The 25,165-nt window shown below is 54.3% G+C and overlaps 1 protein-coding gene across 1 annotated transcript; it reads left to right on the forward strand.

Annotated features, from left to right (window-relative positions):
- Positions 1 to 9,934: 9,934 nt before the first annotated feature.
- On the forward strand, positions 9,935 to 14,308 carry EN2 (engrailed homeobox 2). Its single transcript, XM_053553730.1, has 2 exons — positions 9,935 to 10,875; positions 13,788 to 14,308. The coding sequence occupies exons 1-2, from the start codon at positions 10,191 to 10,193 to the stop codon at positions 14,102 to 14,104; spliced, it is 1,002 nt and encodes a 333-aa protein (XP_053409705.1). The 5' UTR covers positions 9,935 to 10,190; the 3' UTR covers positions 14,105 to 14,308.
- Positions 14,309 to 25,165: the final 10,857 nt, after the last annotated feature.

Consider the following 25,165-nt stretch of genomic DNA (forward strand, 5'->3'; position numbering starts at 1 on the left):
GGGAGCGTCAGGGGGAACACCACCGGGTTAGGGAGCTGCTGTGGACAGCCTTGTCCGGTTCTGGGGTCAGTCTGTGTCCACAGACCTGGAGGAAGAACCATGCCCACAAATAGAAGAGCTGGGACTAAAGGGAAAGGAGTCCCTGGGTGGGAATGGCCTTGAGGTTGGAGAACTGGCAAAGCCAGACTTAGAACCTCAGGTGAGGGAGCCAGCAGGTGCACGGCCTTCAAGGAGGATAGAACGATGTGTGTCTAATTCTCTGTGTGCTGGAAACCACTGGTTTTGATCAAGGCCAGGACAGTCAGATTTAAAGCTTATTCTGTTGTGTGGAGATGGGAGACTGCAGGGACACCTGGGAGGCGGAGCACTATTGAGGTGAACATCCTGACCCTCCCAGGGAGGAAGAAGGTGTGAGTGACATGGGAAGAGGGGAAGTGGGTAGGTGTGGGGTGCAAGTGGAAAGCCAGCCATCAGGTCTTGCTAATGTCAGGGTGTGGCTCTGCAAGAAATCTCCTAAGGGGTTGGGCTGTGCAGTTAGGCCAATGGGAGAACTGGGAAGGAACAGATGGGGGAAGCAGGGACCGGAAGGGCACAATATTCTCATTTTAACATGTGCAATTGGAGAGCTATTCCCCTTTGACCTCAGAGCTAAGGCTGCACAGGAGCCCCTCTCTGGGCTGGAGAGACTGACAGTTATCCGCAGGGTGGTGGAAGTTCAGGCTGACCCTGTCTGGATGGTGGGAAGTGCCAGGTGAGAAGAGGGCAGGCAGAGAAGGAGACCTCAGATCACCTCATTCAAGTCCCCAAACTCCAGAGCCCCGAGGGCTAGAAGGAGGGTGGGGACGCGGACGCGACAGAGCAGAGGCGCCCGGCTCCTTCCAGCACTGAGTCCCCCGGACTGGGCTGGGGGTACTTTTCCTGAGGTCACGCGTGTAGGACTCACATCGGCCGCTCTCCAGGCCTCTCCTGCGCCCAGATCCCGCTGTCTCCAGCTCACCTTCCAGGTGAGAGGTTGAGCTCTCCCTGGGCCGCCTGGTGGGGAGTCTGACTCCCCACCCCCATCCGCATCTTCCTGAACGCACGATTTTCTTAAAAATTCGGTTTTTAAAAAGAAGTCTGGACCCCTTGCTACAGATTCCTCCTTGGACCCGGAGGACGCGCGGGTCCACCGCAGGAGTCCCCCCTGACCTCTGACCTCGCTCCCCTTCCCCGGCCGCGCGGCCTCTCCCGCATCCTCCACCTTCCCGTAAGAGCCACGCAGGGGGCAGAGCAGGGCCAGGAATGGCTAGGGGGCAAGGGTAGGAGAGGAGAGGGTGTCCCCACAGGGGACACCGGCCCGGGGAGCTCGGAGGCTGTGTCCACCCTTCTCCTCCCGTTCCCAGAACAGGGAACTGCGGGGACACCTCCAGAGACTCCCATTTTAAGACAGGAAGGAGCTGGCGGCGGGGGAGCTTTGAACCACACAGCCACTTCCACAAGCCAGACCCGCAGGCCAGGGAGGCCGGAGACCCGCTCCCGGAAGTAACCGGATCAGGTCTCAGAGCGTGATCCCCCCAGGGCGCGGGGTGAGACCCCAAGGGCGCTTGAGGAGAGGTGCGCGAAGCTCAGAGTAATGACCACAGGGGTTAGGAACGCCTTTGGGCATTCAGGTGGGGTGCGGTGGGGTGTGGTGGGCCGGAGGGAATACTATTTCAAACCAGGGGGCCCAGGGGGAGCCCAACCTCCCAATGAGTCTGCACTACGCGCTTTGAAGTTGCTGCCTTAGCTCGGCCCCCTCCCCCGTCCGGCCGGCGCTGCGCGGAAACTCGGGAGTCCCGCCGGCCGTGCCCCCTGCCTTGTAGCTAAGCACTTATTGCAGCGGCTCACTGGACCACGTCGGTGGGGCCATCTCAGCCCTCTGATCTGTGAGCTGCGAAGAGCTCAGCGGTTCATTCACAAATCCGCGCCCCGGGCCGTCCCTCGGTGCGCCCGAGCCAGTCCCGGGCCGGCGCGCTTCGGGAGCTGGGCACTGGGGACCCACGACTCCTCCCCACCCCATCCTACCCCTGCCGTACCCTTCTCTCTGCCCGCGCCCAGGCCAGCCAAGGCAAGGATTTCAGGCACCGAGAGCAAGATTTGGGGTAGGAGGAAAAATTCGAAAAGCAAGTAGCCCGCCTTCTGGACCCCGGGTCTGCCCCCTGGGCCCTCACCGGCGCTAGCTGTGGAACCAAGAGTCCCGACAGGGCCTTCAAGGGAAGACAAGAGCGCAGCCAGGGCTTAACCCAGTGTCCTGCTCCGAGCCAGAGGACGGAAGTGTAAACACCCACATCCACCCCTGCCAAGTCACAGACTCACTAGGAGATTCTGGGGGAATCGCCTGCACGTGGAAAGTCACTAGGAATCTCCCTGTAAACCCAGGGTGCTCGCCCAGGGGTTTGCTGCTTGTTAGATGGCGGGGTGAGAAGTAAGGACCTGGTTTCCCTGACCCTAGAAACCCGCTCTGGAGTCTCCTAGGGATCCCGCCCGAAGGGGGTCCCCTCAACCTGCCCGCTGCTGCAGCTGAGGCAGGGGAGGAGAGTTCAGACAGGGTGAAGGGAGAGGGGGCCTTGCCCCCAACAGAAGCTAATTCTAGAAGGAAGAGACCAGGTCACATTCAAGTAAGCCCCTGTCCCCACAAACCTCCAACCCACCCTCAACCAGAAGGACCTGATTTTACCCACCTCTGCGAGACACCCACACAACTGCCCTGCAGCCTTGTGCGGGGCTGGCGGTAAAGGCCCTGAGCTCTGCTCAACATCTCTGGGTAGTTTCTGGGTGACTTGGAAAGCATGCCCCCCGCCCCAGCTCTGCAGAGCAGTCAGGAATGCAGAGGGTGCCTAAAAATGTACCTGTCCCACCAGAAGATGAGAACAGAGGAAGGCCTGGAGCTCTGCCTACCCCCTCACTGGAACAGGCCTTGAGGCGCCTTGTTCCCTGGAGTGAGAGCTCAGCTCCATGCTGACCAGCATTGGCGCTTTTTTTCCCCTCAGTTTTGTGTCTTTCAGTTATTTCCACTGCGAAAAAGAGATTGTCTCCTGGACAGAAGGGCCTCAAGTCTGCATGACCCTGGCAGGTGCTTGCCCACTTTAGGGATCTTGATCCGAAACCCCTGCTGGCCTTGGTTCTACATTCTGTTCTCCAGCCTGAGCTTTCAGAGCTGCTTTGCAGGAGAAGCAGCTGAACTAGTATCCAAAGAAGACAGAAAACCCTAAACGTTGCCAACATGTGTCATTTGTTTGGGGAACCTGAGCTCTGCCCTGGACGAGCCTGCTGCACCTTGGCCTTGGTGCTACACTTTCCTGCCAGGCTGACCACGCTCAGAGCCCCCACCCTCCAAGGCGAGTCCCCCCAACGTCTGTAACCCAAGGGTTGTGCCACAGCCAAAATTAGCCCTGGCAGTGAGAACTGCAAACTGAAAGCAGGCAGTTAATTAGAACAGCTCGCATTTCTGACTCCCAGTGGATGGGGAGGTGTAAATCCCAAGGAATTTAAGGGCATTAGCTACATATGTGGGAAATCCTCCCACATATCCCTTTTCTTTCTCCCAGCCTGTGTGAATACTCCGAATGGTGCAGACTTGCTGAACTTTGCCGTCATCGCTGAGGCTGTTGTGTCTTAGGGGATTAACTGATGCTAGACAAGCACAAAACTCTGTAACTCCATAACATAAAATGCAACACAAAGCAGCTTCCTGAGAGAAGCGGAATATTTCTTAGAGGGGCTGGGGAGAGGAAAGAGTTTTGGGAGGAGAAAGAGAACACTTCTCTAATGCGCCTTAGCTTAAAAATATGGCTTTACTAGGCTTTAAATGAAGCTGGAAGGGCTGGGGTGAGAAAGAAGAGGAAAGAAATGCTGGGTGGGGGGTGTCCCCCTCACGAGGAATGAGACGCGACAGCTGCCCAGGGATGCGGAGATCAGGCCTTCACAAATGCAGAGGGCAGGTGCCCGTGATGTGAGTGTGAACGCAGGAAGGTCATTACTGAGCCTTTGTACTTGTGAAAGGTCGCTCTGCTTCTCCACTTAACACAGGAATCGACTGATACAGACTCACATAAACAAACTCAAACGCATAAGTATGAGGATGTATGTCAGTTAAAGATACTCAAGCCAAAGAAATGACTAACTTTGTTGAACTTGGAGGAACTGATCAATAATTTAACCAAATAGACGACTGTTTGAATTTAATTCACAATGCAGTCACCCTTTTATATAAAACTATGTACCCTTTATATATTTATATTCAATGAAGGAGAAATCAATTCCATGACTTTAGCAACATGCATTTAAAACATTCCATCCCCTAACATAACTCTAAGTGAGACCTCCAGTTAAGCACTCTTCAGTTATTGTGGTTTCGGGGAGTGCAGTGATTGTTGGGGTGATTTCTTTCTTCCATTAAACCTAGGCTACTGGTTATCATTTAACTAGCTGTAGATAGTTTGGCTGGATGGACCCAGACGATTTGAGTTAAACCTGTACTGTACTTTCCTTAACTTCTATAAATCTCTAGTCACTCAAACCGTATTTCCAAAAATGCTGGGAAGTCAGTATGTAGGAGATTATGCTGTGCTAGCCTCTCTGTGATTACCTGGGGCCTGTAGGAAAAGAAAAGAGAAGAAAAGAAACTTCATGAGCTGTGAAGGGAAGCAGGAGTTTCCTTTTGAATATTTTGTTTTGTTTTCTAAGGTCAAAAGGAAGACTGTGGATTGATAATAGAATTTCTTCTCTCTGTAAATGATTGTAAGGTTGGAGAGGGTGGCCTTTTTTTTTTTTTTGAAGTTCATTATCTTTTTGTATGTTTTTACTGACTGTTTTGCATGTTTTGCTGTGCTTCCATTCCTCAAATTCCTTTGCCGAAGTAATTTTACTCATTGACTCTAGATTATTTGGAATGTGATACTTTCTTCTGGGTTGCTGCAATTTTTGAGGGGACATTTTCATGACAGTTGGGACATTGGGCTGTGCAACAATCTGTGCTCCCAACCACGACTCCAAGCGGGGGCTCCAGGAAAAATCGGCCCAGACCCCAAGACCAGACCCCAGAATGCAGGTGCGCTTGGTACAGATACAGGGCTCAGCCTTTAGTTCAAGTGGGCCCAGTTTTCATAGGGGCCCAAATTTATGGGATTAAGAACAGCAGTAAAGCAGAAAAGAGGGTGTGGGACGCAAGCCATTTCCAGGAAAATCAAGTCGTGCAAAGCAAGAGTCCTCTGGCCAAGGGAGGGTCAGCCACAGGCCCCACTGTGGATTTGGTTTGGGCGTGGGGTTACTAGCACAACAAAAGGCATCCTTCACATTCTCCTGAAGAAAGTCCGTTTTCATGAGAAACCATGTTAAGAAGAAGAACGGTTTTTGTACCTTCAGTGTCCAGCTCTGGATAACTGCCCACCTCCCCCATACCCCTGGCACTGGGGCTGAGCATCCAGCTGGGACAGGAGGGCGGTCCTCCGTGGGTGCCTCACCCACTCGGCTTCCCCAACACCCAGGGAGCTTTGACTCCACGCAGGTGCTCCTGCAGCGTCCAGCAGACCCCGACCGTCAAGGCCACTGCCCGCCGCTGCCTGCTGCCCTCCGCAGCGGCGCAGAGCCTCGCGGGCGCCAACCCACCGACCAGGCTGTGCCCAACTCTATGGCCGCGCCCCTGGTGGGCCTGGGGCGAGGACAAGGATGGGCGAAGCGCCAGACTTCGCAAGGGCTTGTGTGTCCCCAGTCCCCACGACACTTCCAGGCTCGCCACTGCTACGGTTAACCCCTTCCTTCCTGGGGTTATTATTCCGCATGGTCTCTAACTCAGGCCCCAGCCCGGAGTTAGCCTGCTGGGTCGCAGGGCCTGTCCTCCTCTGCTCACCTGGTGAGCACACACCCCGCCCTCTGTGCCCTCTGTCCCCGCCCGACCCGTCCCCTTACCCTCCTTGCCCTGCCCCTTCGCTCCGGCTTTTGTCTGCAGGCCGCGTCCCTCTGCGCTCCTGGCCTAGCAGTGGCGTCCCTCCCCTCCGCCCCAGTTGCCCGCCCGCGCCCAGGGCCTGGCTGTGCGGGGCAGGCCCGGCTGATTTCAGGGTGGAAATTTCGCCCTCAGGAACCGTTGGACATCTCTACCCCGGAATGACAAGGCCCGCGGCGAGCGAAGGGCTCTTATGGCATTGGTTGTTCCAATCGTCCCCAGGAGAACCTAGAGAAACCAGGGTAGCGAGGGGACAGCCAGCGGCCGGAGGAGTCACCCTCCACTGCCTCGTGTTAAGAAAACACGGGAGGCGGAATCCGCAGCCTGGCGCCCAGCGTCTCCCGAGGCTTCGCGGAGGTTTTACTTGCACTGTTAGCATCCACGTCGTTGAGTCCGCCATGTCCGGGAGCCACGTCCCCTCACCCTCTCCGAGGCCCCTTTGTCAGGAGCCTGGGGAACAGGGAAGGCAGTTCTCCGCAGGCGGGTGCGCTGCGCTGCTCCCCGGCCCGGGCGAGGGGGGAAGGGAAGCGGGGTTCCGGGGCTGGAGCCCCATTTTACGTTCTGAACAAACAAATACCCGGTGAGGGGGTGGGTGGTTTGACTGCGCTTAGGGAAGACGCCTCGGGGGCGGCACGGCGGCGGTGCAGAGGGAGGAGGCGCGGGGCTGTGGCCAAGACGCAGCGGCCGCACCTTCGTCCCACCGACCCGGGTCAGGAGGAGAGAACCACAGGCTGCGGCCCCGCGTCCTCTGAAAGCGCAGCGGCCAGGAGGCCGCCACACTTAGAGGCTTCCCGAAACTGCCTGGGGAGCTGTCTGTATTTGGGAAACGAGGGCTCCAGCGTCCTGCAGCTCCCCCACCCTCCTCCCGGCCGCCCTCACCTCCTTCCCGCAGCGGTTTTCCTATTAGGGAGGAAATAACCTCCCTAATAGGTTAGGGAGGCCTAACACCGGAATTCTCCCTTCCCTCGTTTCTTTCCCTGCCCTGTTCCTCCTCCACCTCCCCTGACTCCAGGTGAGTAAAACAGGATTCCTCTTCTTCCTCCAACTACCGACACTGCTGCCTGCAGCCCCCATGTGGGGAGGTCCTGGCCCACCACGGCTGGGTGGAAATAACGCCCTGCTTTTCAGAGTTTATGCTGCAGATACGAATTTGGATCCTGACGGCAAAAAAAGAACACAGCTAATGTCCAGTATCTTCGGCTGATCTGAAGCAGAGGCAGGGAGAAGCGAAAGTTGCTAACGAAATTGGAAACTACTTCTCAGGAGATTGTCCAATTTGTCTTCCTGGAACAGGAGGGAAAATAAACCTAGGATGGTTTTGCAGGAAGCAAGACAGCTCTGGGTCCACCTTCCACCCACACCACCTTCAGGAGACCTTAGATAATTGGACAACCTATTCCCTGCCTGGTGATAACCAGAGTGCCCAGGGTTGAAGGAAATGTCCTCCCCACAGACCCTAAGCCTGGGTTAATAGGATTTCCCACCAACTCCATTTTCCTAAAAGCAGGTAGACTATAAGTTTCCTTTTTTGAGACCCAGGGAGGACCCCTGGCAGGTATGTGCCCTGCCAGAAAATTGAATGAGGAGCCCTTCAGTGGAGGGAAGGAGGGAGAGGGAAGAGTCACCCCAAGTAAGAAGTGGCTTCCCACCCTGACAGAGGACAGGTGACACTCTTAACCCAGAGCCTGCCACCCCGGCCATCTGCCTGCCCCCACCTGCCACCTTTAGCAGCTAGATGACCCAGGCCATGCTTCCTCCCACCCCACCTCCTCTCAGGTTAATTTCCCCTGAGAGCACTGCTTTGGTCATTGTCATTTCTCCGCCCCACCCCCACCCCCAGCCGACACTCTGAAGCCTGCTGTTGGTGGGTGGGCAGAGCTAGTCAGAGCAAGGACAGACGTGGATCAGGATGTGAGGGACACCTAGAAAGGATAGGGCACCCCCTTCCAGCCTCTAGGTGTCCTGGCAGACCACACTTCCTGAGGGTGCTTACCCTAGACCCTCCGTGTTTTCTGATGCAGCAGCTCCCCACTGGCTCAGCTCCTGGGGAGACCTGGGCTCCTGGGCACCCTGCAGCTGCCCAGGGCAGCCAGTCTTGGGTGTCCCTTGCTGCCCTCCCTCTGTCCACCCCTGAGGGTGCTCATGCCATCTGAAGGCTCCCACAGCATCAGAGCTGCCCACTTGGATATTTCTTGGAGTTCACGAATTTCCATTAAAATGCATTTTAAGTGATGGACTGGACAGTCTGACATATTTACTGTGTTTGGTGGAGACACAGCACAGAGGAAGGAGGCTGAGGGAGGAAGGGAGGAAACAGAAGTTTGAGTTGGATTTTATGACAGCAGCTGGGGAAAGTTTATAAAAGAGTAAAGAGAAGAGGGAAGAGGAGAAAAAAGTCCCAGACCCACCTGGCCCCCCAAAGACTCCTAATACTTTCGAAATGTCTCTGCTCTCCTATGAGACTCATTTAAAGAATTTTAAGACAAAGAAAGTAAGGTAAAGGGCCAGTAGCTTCTCTGTGTGTGTGTTGGGGGTGGGGTGGGATTGGGGCCGGTTAGGAGCGGCAGGCAGCCTCCCTACTGAGTATCTGCTGTCAGGATGGTTCTGAAGCAGTGACTGACCTCTTTCCTCTGCAAAAAATAGTAAGATTCAGTAATAAGCCCTGGTGTTCCTTTATTTCTCCCTCAGCAAATGAGCCTCCAGCTGTATCCCATGCAGGTTTCCCCAGGACCAGTGTCCCGGTGGAATGCTCCAGAATACACGCGCCTCCCGCACACGCACACGCACATACGCACACTTACAATAAGCGTCTGCAGGGGGAGTGTCTTGCGCCAGCTCTGCGTTTAAGACAGGAAGCTGCTGGGTTACCAAAGTCAAATGTGAGTGACAATATTCTTGTCCACCAGCAAGGAAAGCGGGCTACACAAGTCCCTTTGTATTTCAGCAGCCCATTTAATATTATTTATGCATTTTTGTGCAAGGAATTGTGGGATTTCTCCCCACAGTAAACAATATGGAAATGTTAAAAATACAATCTACCAGTGCATGTCCACATACAAACACCAGGATGACCTGATGCAGCTGTCGTGGGGTTCCTGTGATCCCTAAACGGAGGAGCGACAGGAGAAGCGTGGATGAGCTCTGGAGACGTGGTCCTGGTTTCGCAGGGTTCGGGGCTCTCTTATGTTGAGTCGGAGGACGCGGCCGCTTTAAGGGGGGGAGGGGCGGCGATGGCGGGGGAGGGGCGGCGGGCGGCTCCTGTCACCCAGCGGCCGCGGGCGCATCACGTGGACGCGCGGCGAGGCGGCCATTGGCTCGAGGCACGTGTCCAGGAGACCGGCCTGCGACGTCACTCGAGGGGGCTCTGTTAAAAATAAGAACAAAAATCCAGAGTGAAAGTGTCTCAGGTTGCGCTAAGTGGCCTGGAAATTTCCCGAGCCCGCGCGGAGGCGGAGGCGGCGAGGGCGCGCGGACCGCGAGGGAGCGCGGGTGGCCCAGCCCGGCCCGGCCGGGCCCTCGCCTCCCGTCCTCCACCCATGCGACTCGGGCCGCGGAGCTCCGCGGGGCTCGGCTGGGGCGCGGCCGCACGCTGGTGGGGCGCCCCGGCCCTCAGAGGGGCGGCGGCCCCTTGGAGGGGGCCCAGAAGCCGGCGGGGCGCAGCGCGGGCCCGCGGGCCTCCATGTGCGTGTTAGCGACGGCGGGCGCGCTGACCGCTCGCGCCCCGTACCCTCGAGGGCCGGCCCGGGCGCGTGGGCGGGGACGGCCGGGTGGCGGCGGCGTCCGGAGCCGGAGCCAGCCGGGGCAGGCTTGAGTGCGAGGAGCGCTCTGCCTGCATGCACGCAGCTCTAGCCCCGGGCGGCCGAGGCGGTGGCGCCAGAGCCCAAGGCGCCAGGACGCGCTCCGGGTCCCTGCTGGATCACGGTAACTGTCTAGATCCCAGCTGCACTGCAAAGAGTAGGACCTGACTCTTTTGAATCTCCCGGCGTCTGAGCGAGCCAGGCAACTCTTGGTATTTTTTTTTTTTAACATAACTCGTGGATTCGAACGTGGCTGCGCTCCGAGCGCGGCGGGAGACTTGTAGGACTCCAGCCCTGGAGGTGGCCACCGCGCACGCCCTTGGGAGATTCGGCGGGGTGCGGGCGCGGGGCGCTCTGTTTGAGCCGCGGCTGGGTCGAAGGCTGGTTTGGAGGGCGGTACCCGGAGAACCAATTTAGGATTTTCTGTGAACAGCATGGAGGAAAATGACCCCAAACCCAGCGAAGCGGCGGCGGTGGAGGGGCAGCGGCAGCCGGAATCCCACCCCAGCGGCGGCTCTGGCGGCGGTGGCTGCAGCCCCGGCGACGCGGACACTGGGCGCCGGCGGGCTCTGATGCTGCCCGCAGTCCTGCAGGCGCCAGGCAACCACCACCAGCACCCGCACCGCATCACCAACTTCTTCATCGACAACATCCTAAGGCCGGAGTTCGGCCGCCGAAAGGACGCGGGAACGTGCTTTGCGGGCGCGGGAGGAGGAAGAGGCGGCAGCGCGGGCGGTGAAGGCGGTGCGAACGGTGCGGAGGGAGGCGGCAGCGCGGGTGATGCGGAGCACCACCTCTTGGGGTCCGGCTCCCGGGAGCCCCGGCAGAACCCGCCCTGTGCACCTGGCGCTGGCGTGCCGCTACCCGCCGGTGGCAGCGACTCCTCGGGTGATGGGGAAGGCGGGTCCAAGACACTCTCGCTGCACAGCGGGGCCAAGAAAGTCAGCGACCCCGGAGGCCCCCTGGACGGGGCGCTCAAGGCCCGCGGCTTGGCCGGCGGCGACCTGTCGGTGAGCTCCGACTCGGACAGCTCGCAGGCCAGCGCCAACCTGGGCGCGCAGCCCATGCTCTGGCCGGCCTGGGTGTACTGTACGCGCTACTCTGACCGGCCTTCTTCAGGTGAGCGCACGGGGACTACGCGTCCTGGCTTGCCAGGGGGGAGGCCCGCGGAACCGAGGGGCGGTAGCGCGGGAACTTACCGGGAGCAAAAAGACATCACCAGCACCCTCACCCCGCGCGCGCGCGCGCGCGCGCACACACACACACACACACACACACACAAAGACGCACACATTGGGCATTGTATGCAGCCGGTGCTGGCTGAAGCAGGCCAAGAATGGGGGGCAGGATGAATTCGCTGGGGAGTACCGACTTCCTCAGGACAGCAGGAGGGGTAAGGGCTCCCCTCCCTCTCGTTACCCCCAGCCCCCTCGCAGCCCTCCTCTCTCTGCTCTCCGTTTCTGCGGCAGCTCTCGGCGCCACTAGCCGCCGGCCTTTTCCTGACTGAAGTTTATTTGGTGGGAACGGGCTGGCTGGAAGACAGGCCAAGAATCGAAAACTCTCAACTCCATCCCCCCATCTTTCAGCTCCCAGGCCCGGACCACGCCCCAGCCCACCCCCAGACTCGGACTCCTCTTATGATCCCGTTAGCCCAGAGATAGTGGGGGAAGAAAGGGCAAGAGCCATCGCTGCTCTTCCTAATGTTCTTTCGGCCTGGGCTGACTGGAGATGTAGGGAGACTCAGGGGAAGAACGAAACAGGCGCCCTTTCCCCTTTCCTGGAACTCGCTTGCCCCGCGCTGTGCAGCTTAGCGTCCTCCTGCACGCAGCAGGGACCAGAGAGGCAGCAGCCTAGGGACAGGAAAGGAGCAGTTTTTTAGGGGTATGTGGAGGTACTGGGTATATTATTTTGTAGATCTGGGGTTTTAAAAGCTAAATTCATGTCCTTCTACTAATGTAGAAACTGCGTTAGTTTGGGGTCTGCGGGAACCGCCATTAAGAGTGGGCTGTATTTGTCCTGGAGCTGACGGCGGACCCCCTCTTCTCCAAACCTTCAACTGTTTTGTGGGGTCGTTTACCCAGATCACTGCAGGACTGGTTCACCCCCTGGCCGACTTCCTTTAGAAATACGTGTGCAGATTTCGGATGAAATTCAGATTCCTCCAGCTAGATCTGAAATTTGCTCCATTGTTCTCGTCTGCCTCCTTTGTTAATATTTAATTAACATATAGGCTCACAAAGCCGGTCTGCTCCGAGGAGCCTCAGTCCCGCTTTGTGCGGCGGCCGCGAGAGCCGGCACCAGGGCCAGCCCCAGCCGGGGAACAGAACGTTTCTGGTTATGTTTCCTGGCGCTTTAGGGGCTCAGAGATCTCGGTTCTTGCAGAGGTAGAGGTTTGATTCTATTTCCTAGACTCTTGTTTGCCTTTTGAAGAGGAATAAAAAGGTGTTTTGGGGAGATTTCTTTCTGAGAAATGTAGTCTTTTTGAGGGCTAAATTATGTGTGCACTAACTAGGGCCACAGGACCAGAGGCGCTTGGGGGGAGACGCTGGGAACATGAGGCTGCGCCGTCCCCGCAGGTGCCGGCCTCTTCGGCCTCCGTGCCATCTCCTTCCCACCTCCGAGTCTGCCAACCTCGGCTGCAATCCACACCGCAGCACCAAAGCAGGCCTGCCGCGGGAAGCGGAGCCTTGGGATGAGTGTGACACTGACCCAGTGCGAGGGTGGGGATGGGTGTGAGTGTGGGTGTGCTTTAGAAACAAAAATGCTTGGTCTTCCAGCCTCGGGCCCACAGCTCCCTTCTGGGTTGGCTTTCCTGAGAGCACATCGGCTCAAGGGTCGCCCTTTTCCATCCTCCTGGCCTGGGAGGGGAGCAGCCTCAGCCATCTCTCAGACATAGCTCTCCACCATGTCTACCCAGGCCTCAGGTTTCAGGGTGAAGTGGGGGGTTCTGCCTACTCCAGCCTCACCAGGGACCTCACAGATGAACAGAAACGCAGACCTAAGGCCACCACTCCCACCATCGGCCCTGCCTGTCTCTTTTCTCACAGGGCATGCCAAAAAACAACCCTTTTTAAGAGCCTCCTTCTGCCCTCCGTGCTCAACCCTTCTCTCAGGCTCCTGGGATCCCCAGTACCATCCTGCCCAAAACGTGGAAAGGACTCCATGGGGAGGAGGCTGGCATAGGGGTCACAATGTGAACCCCTAGTGGGGAGATTGGAAGTGTGGGCCTGTTCAAGGTCAGCTGGGTACCCTGCTGCCTCCTGGAGGCAGCTCCAGGTCCAGGGGCAAGAGGGGCAGGTCATGGACCCAGAGCCAAGTCCATTTTCCTGGACAGGGACTTCCAGTGGGGGAAGAAGGAGCTGCCAGTGAGCTCCTTCAGTGGACCTGGAAGGATGTGTGCACCATTGCATCCTAAAGGCAACGATGAACTTGGGCCCACAGAACCACTGGTGGGAGTCAGAAAGGGAATGAGGGTGGAGGCAGATGCTCTGGGCCCTTCTGTTCTCAGGCCCTGCTTGCCCTTGGCTGGCACCCTGTGGAGTGTCCCCTGTGGGGTTCCCATTACAGTCCCCAGGGCTCCTGCATCCCTGTTTGCCTTGCTGTCTTCCCCAATCTTACCCCCAACACTCTTCTCTTCCAGCACCTACTGCCATCCTTATTCCTAGACAGCTTCAAAAAGGACTAGATAAAAAAAATGCCAGAAAGTCTGGTTTTTTGCTTTAATTCGGGAGTTTTATCTGGAGAACTTCACTTGTGATAGACCTTCCCCTATGCCTGCTCTTTACCCCAGTCCTACCCATGGCCAGACTTCCTTGCCCAGGTTGAGGAGGTCAGTGGGAGTCCACACCCAGTCCCAGCTCCATCCCAACTTCCTGCCAGGTCAGCCTTGAGTGTCTTTAAGTGAGTCACTTTCCCCCTTGGAGTCCCTATGTCCTTCCCAGAGCCTTTTGGGTGACTCACCTTTGGGCGAGGAAATAGGCCTCCCAGCTGTGGGTGACCTGTGGGTGTCTCTGTCCACCATGTCTATCCAGGTCCCAGGTCTCGAAAACCAAAGAAGAAGAACCCGAACAGAGAGGACAAGCGTCCGCGCACAGCCTTCACCGCGGAGCAGCTGCAGAGGCTCAAGGCTGAGTTCCAGACCAACAGGTACCTGACAGAGCAGCGGCGCCAGAGCCTGGCGCAGGAGCTCAGCCTCAACGAGTCACAGATCAAGATTTGGTTCCAGAACAAGCGCGCCAAGATCAAGAAGGCCACAGGCAACAAGAACACGCTAGCTGTGCACCTCATGGCGCAGGGCCTGTACAACCACTCCACCACGGCCAAGGAGGGCAAGTCGGACAGCGAGTAGGGCAGCGGGTGGGTCCCAGAGTCAGCTCAGTCCGTGCTGAACAATGCAATAATTTAAAATCATAAATAAAGGGCCAGTGTATAAAGATTATACCAGCATTAATAGTGAAAATATCGTGTATTAGCTATGGTTCTGCAATATTCTATGTATATATAATTTACAGGTGGTATAAAATCCAAAAATCTGACTATAAAATATTTTTTGAGTTTTTTGTGTTTATAAGATTATGCTAATTTTATTATTTTTCTTTTTTTCAAAGTGGACTGCTTAGGGTTTCATCTTTTTTAATTCCCTAAGCTTCACTATAGGACATCATTGGACTTTTTTTTTTATTATTTCAAAAGAAGAAAAAAATTAAAACAACTTGCTGAAGTCCAAAGATTTTTATTGCTGCATTTCACACGACTGTGAACCGAATAAATAGCTCCTATTTGGTCTATGAGTTCTGCCACTTTGTTTGTGTTGGCTTGGTGAGGACAGCAAGAGGAACCCCCAGCCTCAGCCAGCCAGGGCCACCCAGAGCCTGGGCCAGTGACCTGGATTTCTTAGGGAGTAAAGGGGACCTGGCTGGGAAAGGGGACTGTCAGGGTTCTTGGACCAGTTCTGGGGCTCGGCCAGGGGAAGCTGCCTTGCTCACTGGCGCTGGCCGCTGCAGCTTCAGGCTCCCTCTTCTCACCCTCCAGGGGCCTTTCTCCCTCCGCCTCCTCTCTCTCCTCTCCTCCCCCTTTCCCTCCTCCCCTTTTCCTCCTCCTCCTTCTATTCCTCCTCTTCCTCTTCCTCCTCCCCTTTCTCCTCCTCCTCTCCCTTTCCTCCCCTCCCCCCTTGGTAAGGTTGGCCAGCTTGCCTGTGTCTGTGTGTCTGTGTCAGTATCTCTGTCCCCAGTCCAGCCCCAGTCTCTGGCACCAAGCCTCCCATCCGGCACTGTCTCTGCACACAGGCGTTGCTTCAGGGCTCTGGGGCCCTGCCCAAGCATGTGGGCTGCAGCCCTCAGCTGCGGAGTGAGCCTCCTCTCCCTGGCCCAGGAATTTCCTACAGAGCCAGTACCCACCCTGCTTTCAAGCCAGGGCCCCAAATGGGACGTAGGTCCCCACCTCTGGGCGGGCAGAGGGCTCCTGCCATTGTCTGACTTTTCTTTTTCTTCCCTATTTTTTCTTTTAATTATTTTTTCTTTTTTTGGAGTGGCCGCTTCTGCTATAGAGAATAGTCTTCCAAGATTAACATACCTACAGGTACATGTGTGTACAGGCACACACAACCCAGGCGTGTGTGAGTCCACAGTTCTGGAACATGTGGCTAGCTTGACTTTCAAAGGAATTCAGAATCCTAGAAGAAGGAAAAAAGGTGTAAATAACTCATTTCCTATCACTTTTTGTCTTTTCTTGTTTTTTTTAAAAATATACATTTTATTTTTTGAAGGTGTGGTACAGTGTAAATTAAATATATTCAATATATTCCTCACCAAGTACATATATATATAAACAAACGCATTATCTATATATAACTCCAGACTGTCTTCTGTTTAGTGTATGGGAAAGATGTGTCCAGATGTCCGTCTGTAGCCAGGGCAGCCGGGGGGTGCCCAGGCCTGAGCTGGGAGTGAGGCTGTCTACCCAGGACTGAGGGTGAACTTTTCTCTTTGCCTTAAACCTCTTTATTTCACTGCTGATAGTAGTTTTACTTTGTACATAATAGTATAAACCTTTTAAAAAAGGAAACTATAAAAACAAAAGTTGTAATTTAAAAGCCTGTGAATAACCATCTGCTGCTTAGGAAACTCAATGAAATGACATGCCTTTTTAGCAAGAAGAAAAGTTGGGTTTTTGTTTATCAAACTTGTGCATTTTACAACTCCAATATCAAATATTTATCTTATGAGAAATGAATGTTTCTATTTACAACTGTGGTCATCAAAATTGTGAACATTCCCCACTGCATTTTTGTGTTTAAATTCTTGAAAGTTACATTAAATAAAAACAACCCACCTCTTTGTTATAAAATATTGGAGGTCCAAGGTGGAATGACTAGTTTTTCTAAGCGTGTTTCTGAGTCCAGGGGGACTGCCCTGGGCATCCTCCCCAATGCTTAGATGCTCACGGCTTTTGCCCCCTGTGGTACCATGTGCCAGGGTACCTACCTTGGTAGCAAGAGGCAGATTATTATAATTTTTTAAAAACAGTTTGGATATCTTGAATGTGAGCACCGAAAAACTAATTTAAGTCCATATTTCTTTACCAGGAAGAATGTTCAGAAATATAGTGCTATTCCATTGACTAAATTTTGTAAATATGGCAGCGTTCTACAGGTCTCACTCCCCTAGATGCTCATTTGCTCTGCTCATGTGCCCTGGGCCGTGGAGAGCACCTTGGTGCAGGACCTGGGGCCAAGAGACTCTCCTTTTTAAAGCAGCATTTTTTGTTTACCTTTTGTTGTTTTTAATGCCACCACCCCAGAAAAAGGCCTTGTGGTCGTTCTGCTGGAGGATATAGAGGGTGGGGGGAAGGAACCAGCTTAGCTGGCTGACTGAGCCTCCGGAGTCCCCTCAATAGGGGGAAGTGTTTGGGGTCTTGACTGGCCAATCACTGTATTTCCAAATATGTTAGCCTGAAAGAAAAAAAGTTTTCTCCCAGTAAAAGAAACTCACAGACTAGTGAGGATCATCTGTTGCCAGAGGTGACCTTTTAGGAATTTTCTATTTGATGCTGGCGCTAGGCTGCTGTGCTTCCCAGGCAGACACTGGGCCTCAGGATGGGCCATGAGGGTGCAGGAAAGTGGCTTGAGGGAGCACTCCTGGGATGGGCAGACATGTGGAGAGAGGGAGCTGGGGGGGTCTCTTCTACCCCTGGCTTCAGAGTCCTCACTGCTGCAAGTCCCAGCAGCACCCTAGCATCATCTCTGATAGGGAAATACACATTCCCCTTGAATTATGAACAGTTTGGAGGGTTCACAGATTTAAAAGAAAACAAAACATTACTAGCACAACTTTTATTACTATATTAGTCTTTCTCTTTAATAAAAAAGATAACATTAGGAACATCAGCAATCTTTTTTAAAATGTGTTTTGAAATACACTGGGAAGGGGGCAATGTACAGCTTTGTAAGGTAATGAGTTCCCCATCCCCAGAGGTGTTCAAGCATGCCCTAGGCTTACAGTGACATGGAGAGATTTTTCTTTTATTTCTCTAGTAGGGGATTGAAATGGATGAGCCCTTAGACCCTTGAAATGCTGAGATCCTTTTTCCTTTTTATTGTTATTTTTCTCCGATATTTATTAATTTTTTTATTTTTTTGAGACAGAGTCTCATTATGTCACCCTCGGTAGAGGGCCGTGGCATCACAGCTCATAGCAACCTTAAACTCTTGGGCTTACACAATTCTCTTGCCTCAGCCTCCCAAGTAGTTGGGACTACAGGCACCTGCCACAATGCCTGGCTATTTTTAGAGACAAGGTCTCACTCTGTCTCAGGCTGGTCTCCAACTTGTGAGCTCTGGCACTCCACCTGCCTGCACCTCCCAGAGTGCTGGGATTACAGGTGTGAACCACAGCACCCAGCATATTTATTACATTTTGAAATTCAACAGCATATAATTTAATCTCTGAACTCCTAGACAGCCACTGCAGTGCTTACCAGCCCACTCCCACCAGGACTGAGTGGAGACCAGAATCAGGCCTTCAGGGCAGGTCCTGCTCCTTTCTAAAGTCCTTGGCCCAGTGAGCTTCACTCATCCCCCCTCCCTCCAACTGATGCACCTTGGATTTGGACCCAGACTGCAGACTCCAAAGGTTGGTGAAGCCCAGGCCAGATTATTGCCCCAGAGGAAATGATTTTTTAAGTGTGCATAAGAGGAAAGCTCCTTTTACGGAGAAAGTCCTCACTCCCTCAGAGAGGGGCTCCCACCCTGTCAGGCCTGGCTGTGTCCGCGCAGGGCCACCATCCTTTCTAGCTAGGCAGACACCAGGTGAGATTCTAGGAGTCCCAGCCCAGAAGGACCCACTACGGCGCCCCACCCCGACCCAGCCCTGCCAGAGCAGGCACTCTGAAAAGCGAAGGGCAGAAAGCCCCAGGGGAGCAGAGAGGCCCTTCCTTCTCTGGTTGCACCCAGCTCTGCCAGCAGGGCTGCGTGCATGAGTCTGTACCCCAGGCTGGAGTCAGGATCCCAGGGCCAGTCTGCTGGAGGCCGCAGGATGGACTCACCTTGAGCTTTCTCCTAAGGATCCTAGAAAAGAAGCCATCCAGGTGACCTCAGGGATCAGCAAGGGCTCTCCAGCTCTTTTCGTATTTTCTTTGAGTGAAAAGGACAAATCAATAGGGGCTTGTAGACCGCTTGGCACAGGTGTGCCCGGCGGGCGTAGGTACAGTGCGCACAGCAAATACGCAGACACTATCTATGCAAATATGCTCACGGCTGGGAGGCAGCGTTTGCTCGCTGGGGCTCTACTAAAAGTCATTCTGTCTCCCGCTGGTTTAATATCCGACCTCCGCGGTCTCTACTCGCCTCGGCGGCTCCCCAAGCGCCCCCGGGAGGGTCCCGGCTCCACCGAAAACTGCAGCCTGCCAGGCGGAGCCGCCGCGCGCTGGGAGGTTAATAGCGACTGACGAAAGCGCAGATTCGTCTGGCGAAGCAGAAACCAGCCTCGGGGAGCCTGATCCCCAGCCCAACACCCCCTGCACACACACGTTAGAGTCCCGCGCCGGGCCTCGGGGCATTTCGGTCCTATCTCGGCGGAGGGCTAGGCCTTTTCTAGGCCTTGAAGAAGGAAGGGGTGTGGAGGTTGGGGGTGGGGGTAGCCACAAGCAGGACAGAACTTTGGTTCTCCAGACCCTAGGGGCTGGCGGGGTCCAGTGCGTGCGTGGTTGGGGCGCGGGGAGCTTTGTGTGCGCCCTTGTGAGCTGTGCCAGGCGGCCTTGATGCAGCGCCGCACGAGCCCCAAGTAGACCATTCATGTTTTTATTAATAATCACAAATACTTCATTATAATTATGCTGCCTGTCCATAGAAAATAAAAGGCCATTCTTGAAATCATCTGAAATGTAATAATATTCATTAAAGTGGTTCCTAATTACATGATTTAATCAAGCGTGGTGCGCCCCTGCTCTCGCTCTCTCGCTGGTAGCCTGGCGGTGACAGGGGGTTATTATTATTGTTGTTGTTGATGGCCTCGTGCTAGCAGCCGCCCCGCTCTTCAGCTTAGACCCAGTTTTCTCTGAGCTATTTGAGGGAGCCCCGTTATTGGTATTGGGGCGGACTCACGGGGACCAGGTGAGGCCCAGGCCAGCTGCCCTGCTCGGGCCCCCAGCCCCAGGCCCATGCGAGGCCAGGGTAACTCCTCCTGGAGGAGGATAGGGCCTTCCCCAGGCCTTCAGGGCTCTCAGAGTCCGGGCTGGACGCCTAGGCCAGCGTTCTGAGAAGGGGAACTTTGGGTTCGGAACCCGGCCCCGCCCCATTGGCTGTCCCTCCCCCTCCAGGGCTGAGCCGGGTGCAGTGTGGTGAGCAGAAACAAAGAGTCGCCAAGATCTGCCTCCTGGGTCGCCTTTTCACCCCCGCAGCCTGGAAGGCGTCCCAGAGAGGCCCCGCCCCCCAGCCTCCCCGGAGACCACGGAGGGAAGGAGACCCCGGGCTGCCCAGGCCTGCAGCGCTTTCCCGGTGCAGAGGGGTTGGCTGGGGAACGCAGGCGGGAAGGGTCCTCCGTGGGGCCGCGGCACGGACAGGATCACACTGCACAGCCCGGCTGGAAGGAACGCGGCGCGCGGCCGCTCGACCCCATCTGTCGAGACGTGACTCTTGGCCGCGCGGTCCGGGCGCGCGCTGCGGAGGAAGGAGCCGCCTGCCTCCTTTGAGCGAGCGCATTCGGGGTTCTCTCCTCCCGCCAAGTCCTTTGTCTGGAAGGGAACTGTCAGGCTCTGTCGTCCGGGCTTGCCCTCCTCCTTTCCCAACCTCTACCCCCTCCACTAACTTTCTTTTCTTCCCTTCTCTTTTCTTCCCTCTTTGGATGGTTAATCACAGGGTCCAGCTGCCAAGCGCGCCGCGAGGAGCTGCTGCGGCTCTGGGGTCTGAGGCCCGCCCCGCGGCGGGCTGGCCGCTGCCTCCCGCTTCGCCGGGACTTCCCCGGCTCCTTCTCGGTTTCACGGCCTGGGCCGTGGGACGGTGCATCTGAGTTTTTCCTTTAAGCCAAAACGTTGTCCCAGTTTATTTGATAACTTTATTCTCCCGCTCCCCAAAACAAAAATACGTATATTCCAAAGGCTGGCATTTCTTTAGAATCAGGCCGTAAGGGAAGCGGCAGAATCACCTAGCCATTTGCAGAATTCTGACCCTGCCAAGGCACTAGTACTATCCCTATATTTTCCTCCATTTTAAAATTTTACCGCCTTAACCATTTTTAAATGTATACTTCAGTGGTACTAAATACATACTTGATGCATGCCAATCATCACCACTGCCCAGCTCCTCCACTCCTTTATATAGTAAAACTGAAACTCTGTCCCCCTGAACACTAATTGTCCATTTCCCCGCCCCCACCCCCCAGCCCGGGTACCGACTTTCCCCCTGTCTCTGTGGTTTTGACTTTGTTAAGTGCCTTGCGTGGAGCTATTACTATGTACCACAAACGCACTGCCCCAATAAATCATTTCCATTAGAGCACAGACTGTCATAGTGAGTCTCATTATGCCTTCTGATGCTTAAACATTGGGTGAAAATTGAGGAACTCCCAGCCACCCGATGAATATGCCACTTTTGCTCGTTTGGCAAAAGATGAAGCCCACAAAGAAAGCTTTAGGCTGAGCTCCTTTTCAGACACCCGCAGGTTTGCTGTCTCACACTGTGGCTTACGGACAGCTTGGGGTTCATGTTTCCATGCACATACTTCTACAACATCACTGAGCACTGAAAGATGTGTGGCCCAGTGGAAAGTACAGAGTTTTGAAACCAGGCAGCCCTGTGTTCAAATTACAGCTGGACTGCTGACCAAGTTCCCCAGAGTCTGGCTGTTCTTCTCCCAGAAAAATCATCTACCTAATGGATTTCTTGTGAGGGTTTTCACAACGCTGGGCACAGAACGGGGTCCTGTAGGCTGAGGCTTAACTGCCCCCTGCCTGCAGACGAGCCTGTGTGCTGGAGTGACAGCTGTGTCCACCCAGCTCAGGTGCTGTTTTTGTGGGAGAATCTACACCCTGCTGGCTTGATCCATTGATCCATTCCTGTGGTTGACCAGGAGTAGCAGAGCAGAGGCTATAAGGAATGTGAGAGGCAGTGTCCACATGGTAATAAAAAGTGGGGCAGTGATGGGAGGTGCAAAGGAGGTGGAAGAGGGCACTGCCAGTGGGGGGATGTCAGGACTCTCAATAGCACTTTCGGGGAATACTGCGCCCCAGCTCTCTTGAAACTGCCCTGTGTTTGGTGTATTATTGTAGGGCTTGAAAACATGCACACATCTTCGTTTCAGGATTTTTTTCTCCTCACTTTTCTTGATCCCAAAATAAGCAAGATGTTCCATTTCTATAGGAGCCCCATAGCTTTTACACTTTATTTTCCATTCCTAGTGATAATTGATGCCCTCATTAAGCAGAAGGCACCAGCATGGTGAGCCAGATTTGACTTAAGCATGGAGAGAGGAGGACTTCCTATCACCAGGCACCAACCGGGGCACAGAGGGCTGAAGGTCAAAGCAAGCCTTGCATATGCACACAGGGCAGTCTGTGTGCACACCCTATGCATCGGAACACCCCACCTGGAAGCTCTTCCTCCGAGAATGAGTGGGCGTCCTAACAATGTGATGAGCTGTATGTCTAAATAGCAAAGGGTCTAAGTAACCCTTTAAAATTAATTGCTGTTCCTATAGCTAAAAGCATAACAGGCTTTGATTACATGCTAAATAGAATGAAACATAATCCTAGGCTAATTATGTGGAGATAATTTTATAATTATATCATTCAATTTAAGAAGCAATGTGTTGTTAACCTCCAATTTTAACAGGAGTGATGATTCCAAATAAAAATGGTCATAAATCTGGGCCTGTTGAAGACTTATCCAGGCTGTTCCTCCTTTTGCCTCAAGTGGCTGACCGTGAGTGTCAGCTCAGCCCATCTGCCGCCCGTTACCTGCGCGTCCTCCCACTGAGAAAGTGGGAAGCACTGGAAAATCTCAGACAAAGGGGGCTGTCTGTGGACAGCATTTTCCAGCTTTGACCCGCTCTCAAAAGCTGAGGCAGCCGATCTGCATTTCTATTCTGTCCCGCTTGTATGTGGAAGTGACGCCACAGTCCCTGACTCGGTGCCCCCGGGAGAACGCCTGGGGCTGTGAGACACTTGGCAGGGTGTGAATGGAGTCTGAGGCCCAGAGCTTGGGGTGAAGGTCAAAGCCCCAGCCACCTCTACAGGTGGTTTGTTTCCTGTCCCAAACACCAGTGCCCTTGGAGTGGGGGGGAGCCACAGCAGGGACCAGGGCTGATCTACACTCTGCATCCGTAACTCTGAGTCCTCATCCTCCTCCTTTCCCCTCCTCCTCCCCTAGCCATAAAGGAGGAGGCTTCTGGTGGCTGAGAAGAGGGGTAATCGTAGCAGGTGCCTATTCCCACGATGGGCCTGCCTTTTCTCCCCCCACCCTGCAGTTGGGTGCAGGGGTGAGGGTGGTTCTTGAAGGCCAGAATGTCAGGTCTGGGTGGACAGTTAAATGTTCTGATTCTTTTAAGGTGATCAAAGACCAACCAGACCCATTGCCTTTGGGCACTGAGTGAGCCCTGGAGTTGATTTCAGCCCACTGCATGCTGCTTCAGAGAGGGGCTCCCACTAGCGACCCGTCACTAGCTGGCCTGGAGAATGACGTCCTTTATACAAAGACAGGAGCACTGCCTTGTGGATTCCAGCCCTGAGGATACAAAACAGCTCGTCAGAGGAAGAATGTAATACAAACCCACCGGAGTCACAGGGCAGAACAGCCCCCAGACCTAAAGCCTGCGTGACAATGGCCTTTGTGCCTGGTGCCATGGGAGGGAGTTGGGCGCTGCGAGGAGCAGGCGGAAGCTGAACACATTTTCACGCAGGTGAGAGCGTCATTGGTGTTGGGGCTCATGGCTTTTGCCCTGTGAAGATTTTAAGCCCCCCTCCAACCCGTCCAGCCCTTCCCCCCACAGGGGTATTTCATCCACACTGTTTTTTAAATGCTTCCTAGTCAAACTTGAATATGCAATGAGACGCGGGAGCTTTGTGGCGGAAATATAATTAAACTGGGGAAAGATGTAAAAGCTGAAGAATGGGATGACATCAGGCTGATTTCACACTCGGCAGTCGGATCGCTGGGCCCAAGCCGTGCTCTTGCCACGCAAGGCAGATCAAAGTGCCCGGCCACCGCTAAAAAGGCAAAAGGGGACTTAAGTATGCTAATCCCCAGGACAAATATATTTTAATCTTGTTAGAATACAAGTTAATGCTGCAGCTCAGTGGCTGAACTTGGTCAGACTGTAGAGATCCATTTTTATTTTAGCTATCAATGAGCTAGACCTCTTGGTTTATTCATCGGTAATGAAAGTAAATTTACAAAACAAACCCCTCTTTGGGCTGTGTCACTCCCACCTTGAGCTTTCTTTGCTGGGGGCAGGGATGGAATGCCTGAGGTTCCCAGGGTGGGACAGTCCCGGCACAGGCACCTCTCTACTGTCTGACCCCCTTTCTGCAGAGGGTCCTGATGCCTAAGACAGGAACTCAGCTCGTCTGGCAGAGAAGAAATAGGGAAACTCTGAAATTAATTAAAAGATTTTCCAAAGCAATCTGTTTCCCTTTAGGCCTGAGGTTTGACAACCAAACCAATCCCTTTCTGTCAGCGCTCTCACTTTAATTTTTACAATGTCAATTTTCATTACTATTAATTATTTGCTGAGTTCCAACTGTTCACTCAGTATTGCTCTGATTAGCAAGAGGCTCTTTCAGGTTGCCACCTCTTTAAGTTTGGATTCAGCAATATCTAGGAGGTATAGATTTTGTGCCCATGTTTGTGCCCGTGTTTATGTAAAAGTCAGGCACACAGAGAAGGAGAAATAATGTCAGCCCCCACTCAAAGAAAACCAGCGTGGTGGATGTTATGTTGAATCACAAATACATGTGTACAGCTGAGAGCTTGTGCTTGTGTGGGGGGAGCTTCGGGCTTAGCTGTAAGGTTACAGAAGGTTAAGTGGCCCTGCAGAACCTGCCTGCTAGATATTGCTGATGGCAGCCGTCTAAAAGGCAATTTCTTTCTTTCTGCTCTGGTGTGTGTTAGAATTCCCTCTGCCTCAGGCAGAAAGCCTGACTCCCTCTACAGCGCAACAGAGCCTGCATTCCAGAGCCGCCTCTGCCCTCCGCAGGGGGCTGTGCGCCCAGGGGAAGCTCACACTGTCCCCACGCCACAGGCCAGGCTGGGCAATGGGCAGCGGGGGAGGAGCAGCTGGCAGCAGCATCCCCACCCCCTGAGGAGAGCTTGGCAGGCTTGGAAATATTCTGCCGACCCCTACCCCACTGTCCCTGGTTTCTAGGACTTAGGAATGTCCATGTCTGCTGTAATTCTGTGCAGGCAGAAACACACACACACACTGTAATTACTGTAAACACACCATTGGTAAGTGGTAGGTTTCAGAATTCCAGGGAAGGGAAGCTTATGGCCCAAAGCAGAGACCCTAGAAGTGTCTGGGGACTTCCCTCCCCTCTTATCACTTCTCCTGATCCCTTGAGAGACATGGTCACCTTGTGAGCATTCAATCTCTCCCTTCATGAGTCTTGTTCCAGAAGCTAGGCTTCCAGACGTTAGGTTTATTCTATCTAACTGTCTTAATAATACCTAACTTATACTGAGTTACTGCTGGCACCAATGTATGAGTTTCCTCGGACTCCATAGCAAAGTGCCCTGCACGGGTTAGTTTAGGTTTAAACAATAGGAACGTGTTCCCTCCATGCTGGAGGCTAGAGACCCAAACCCAGGGTGTGGGCAGGCTGCACTGGCTCTGGCCTCCAGGGGGGCTCCCTCTAGGCCCCATCTGCAGGCAGTCCTCCTGGTTCTAGGCACTTCCCTTCTGCCTCTGCTGTCACCTGGCCT

The sequence above is a fragment of the Nycticebus coucang genome, chromosome 11, assembly GCF_027406575.1.
Source record: "Nycticebus coucang isolate mNycCou1 chromosome 11, mNycCou1.pri, whole genome shotgun sequence".
Taxonomy (NCBI): Eukaryota; Metazoa; Chordata; class Mammalia; order Primates; family Lorisidae; genus Nycticebus; species Nycticebus coucang.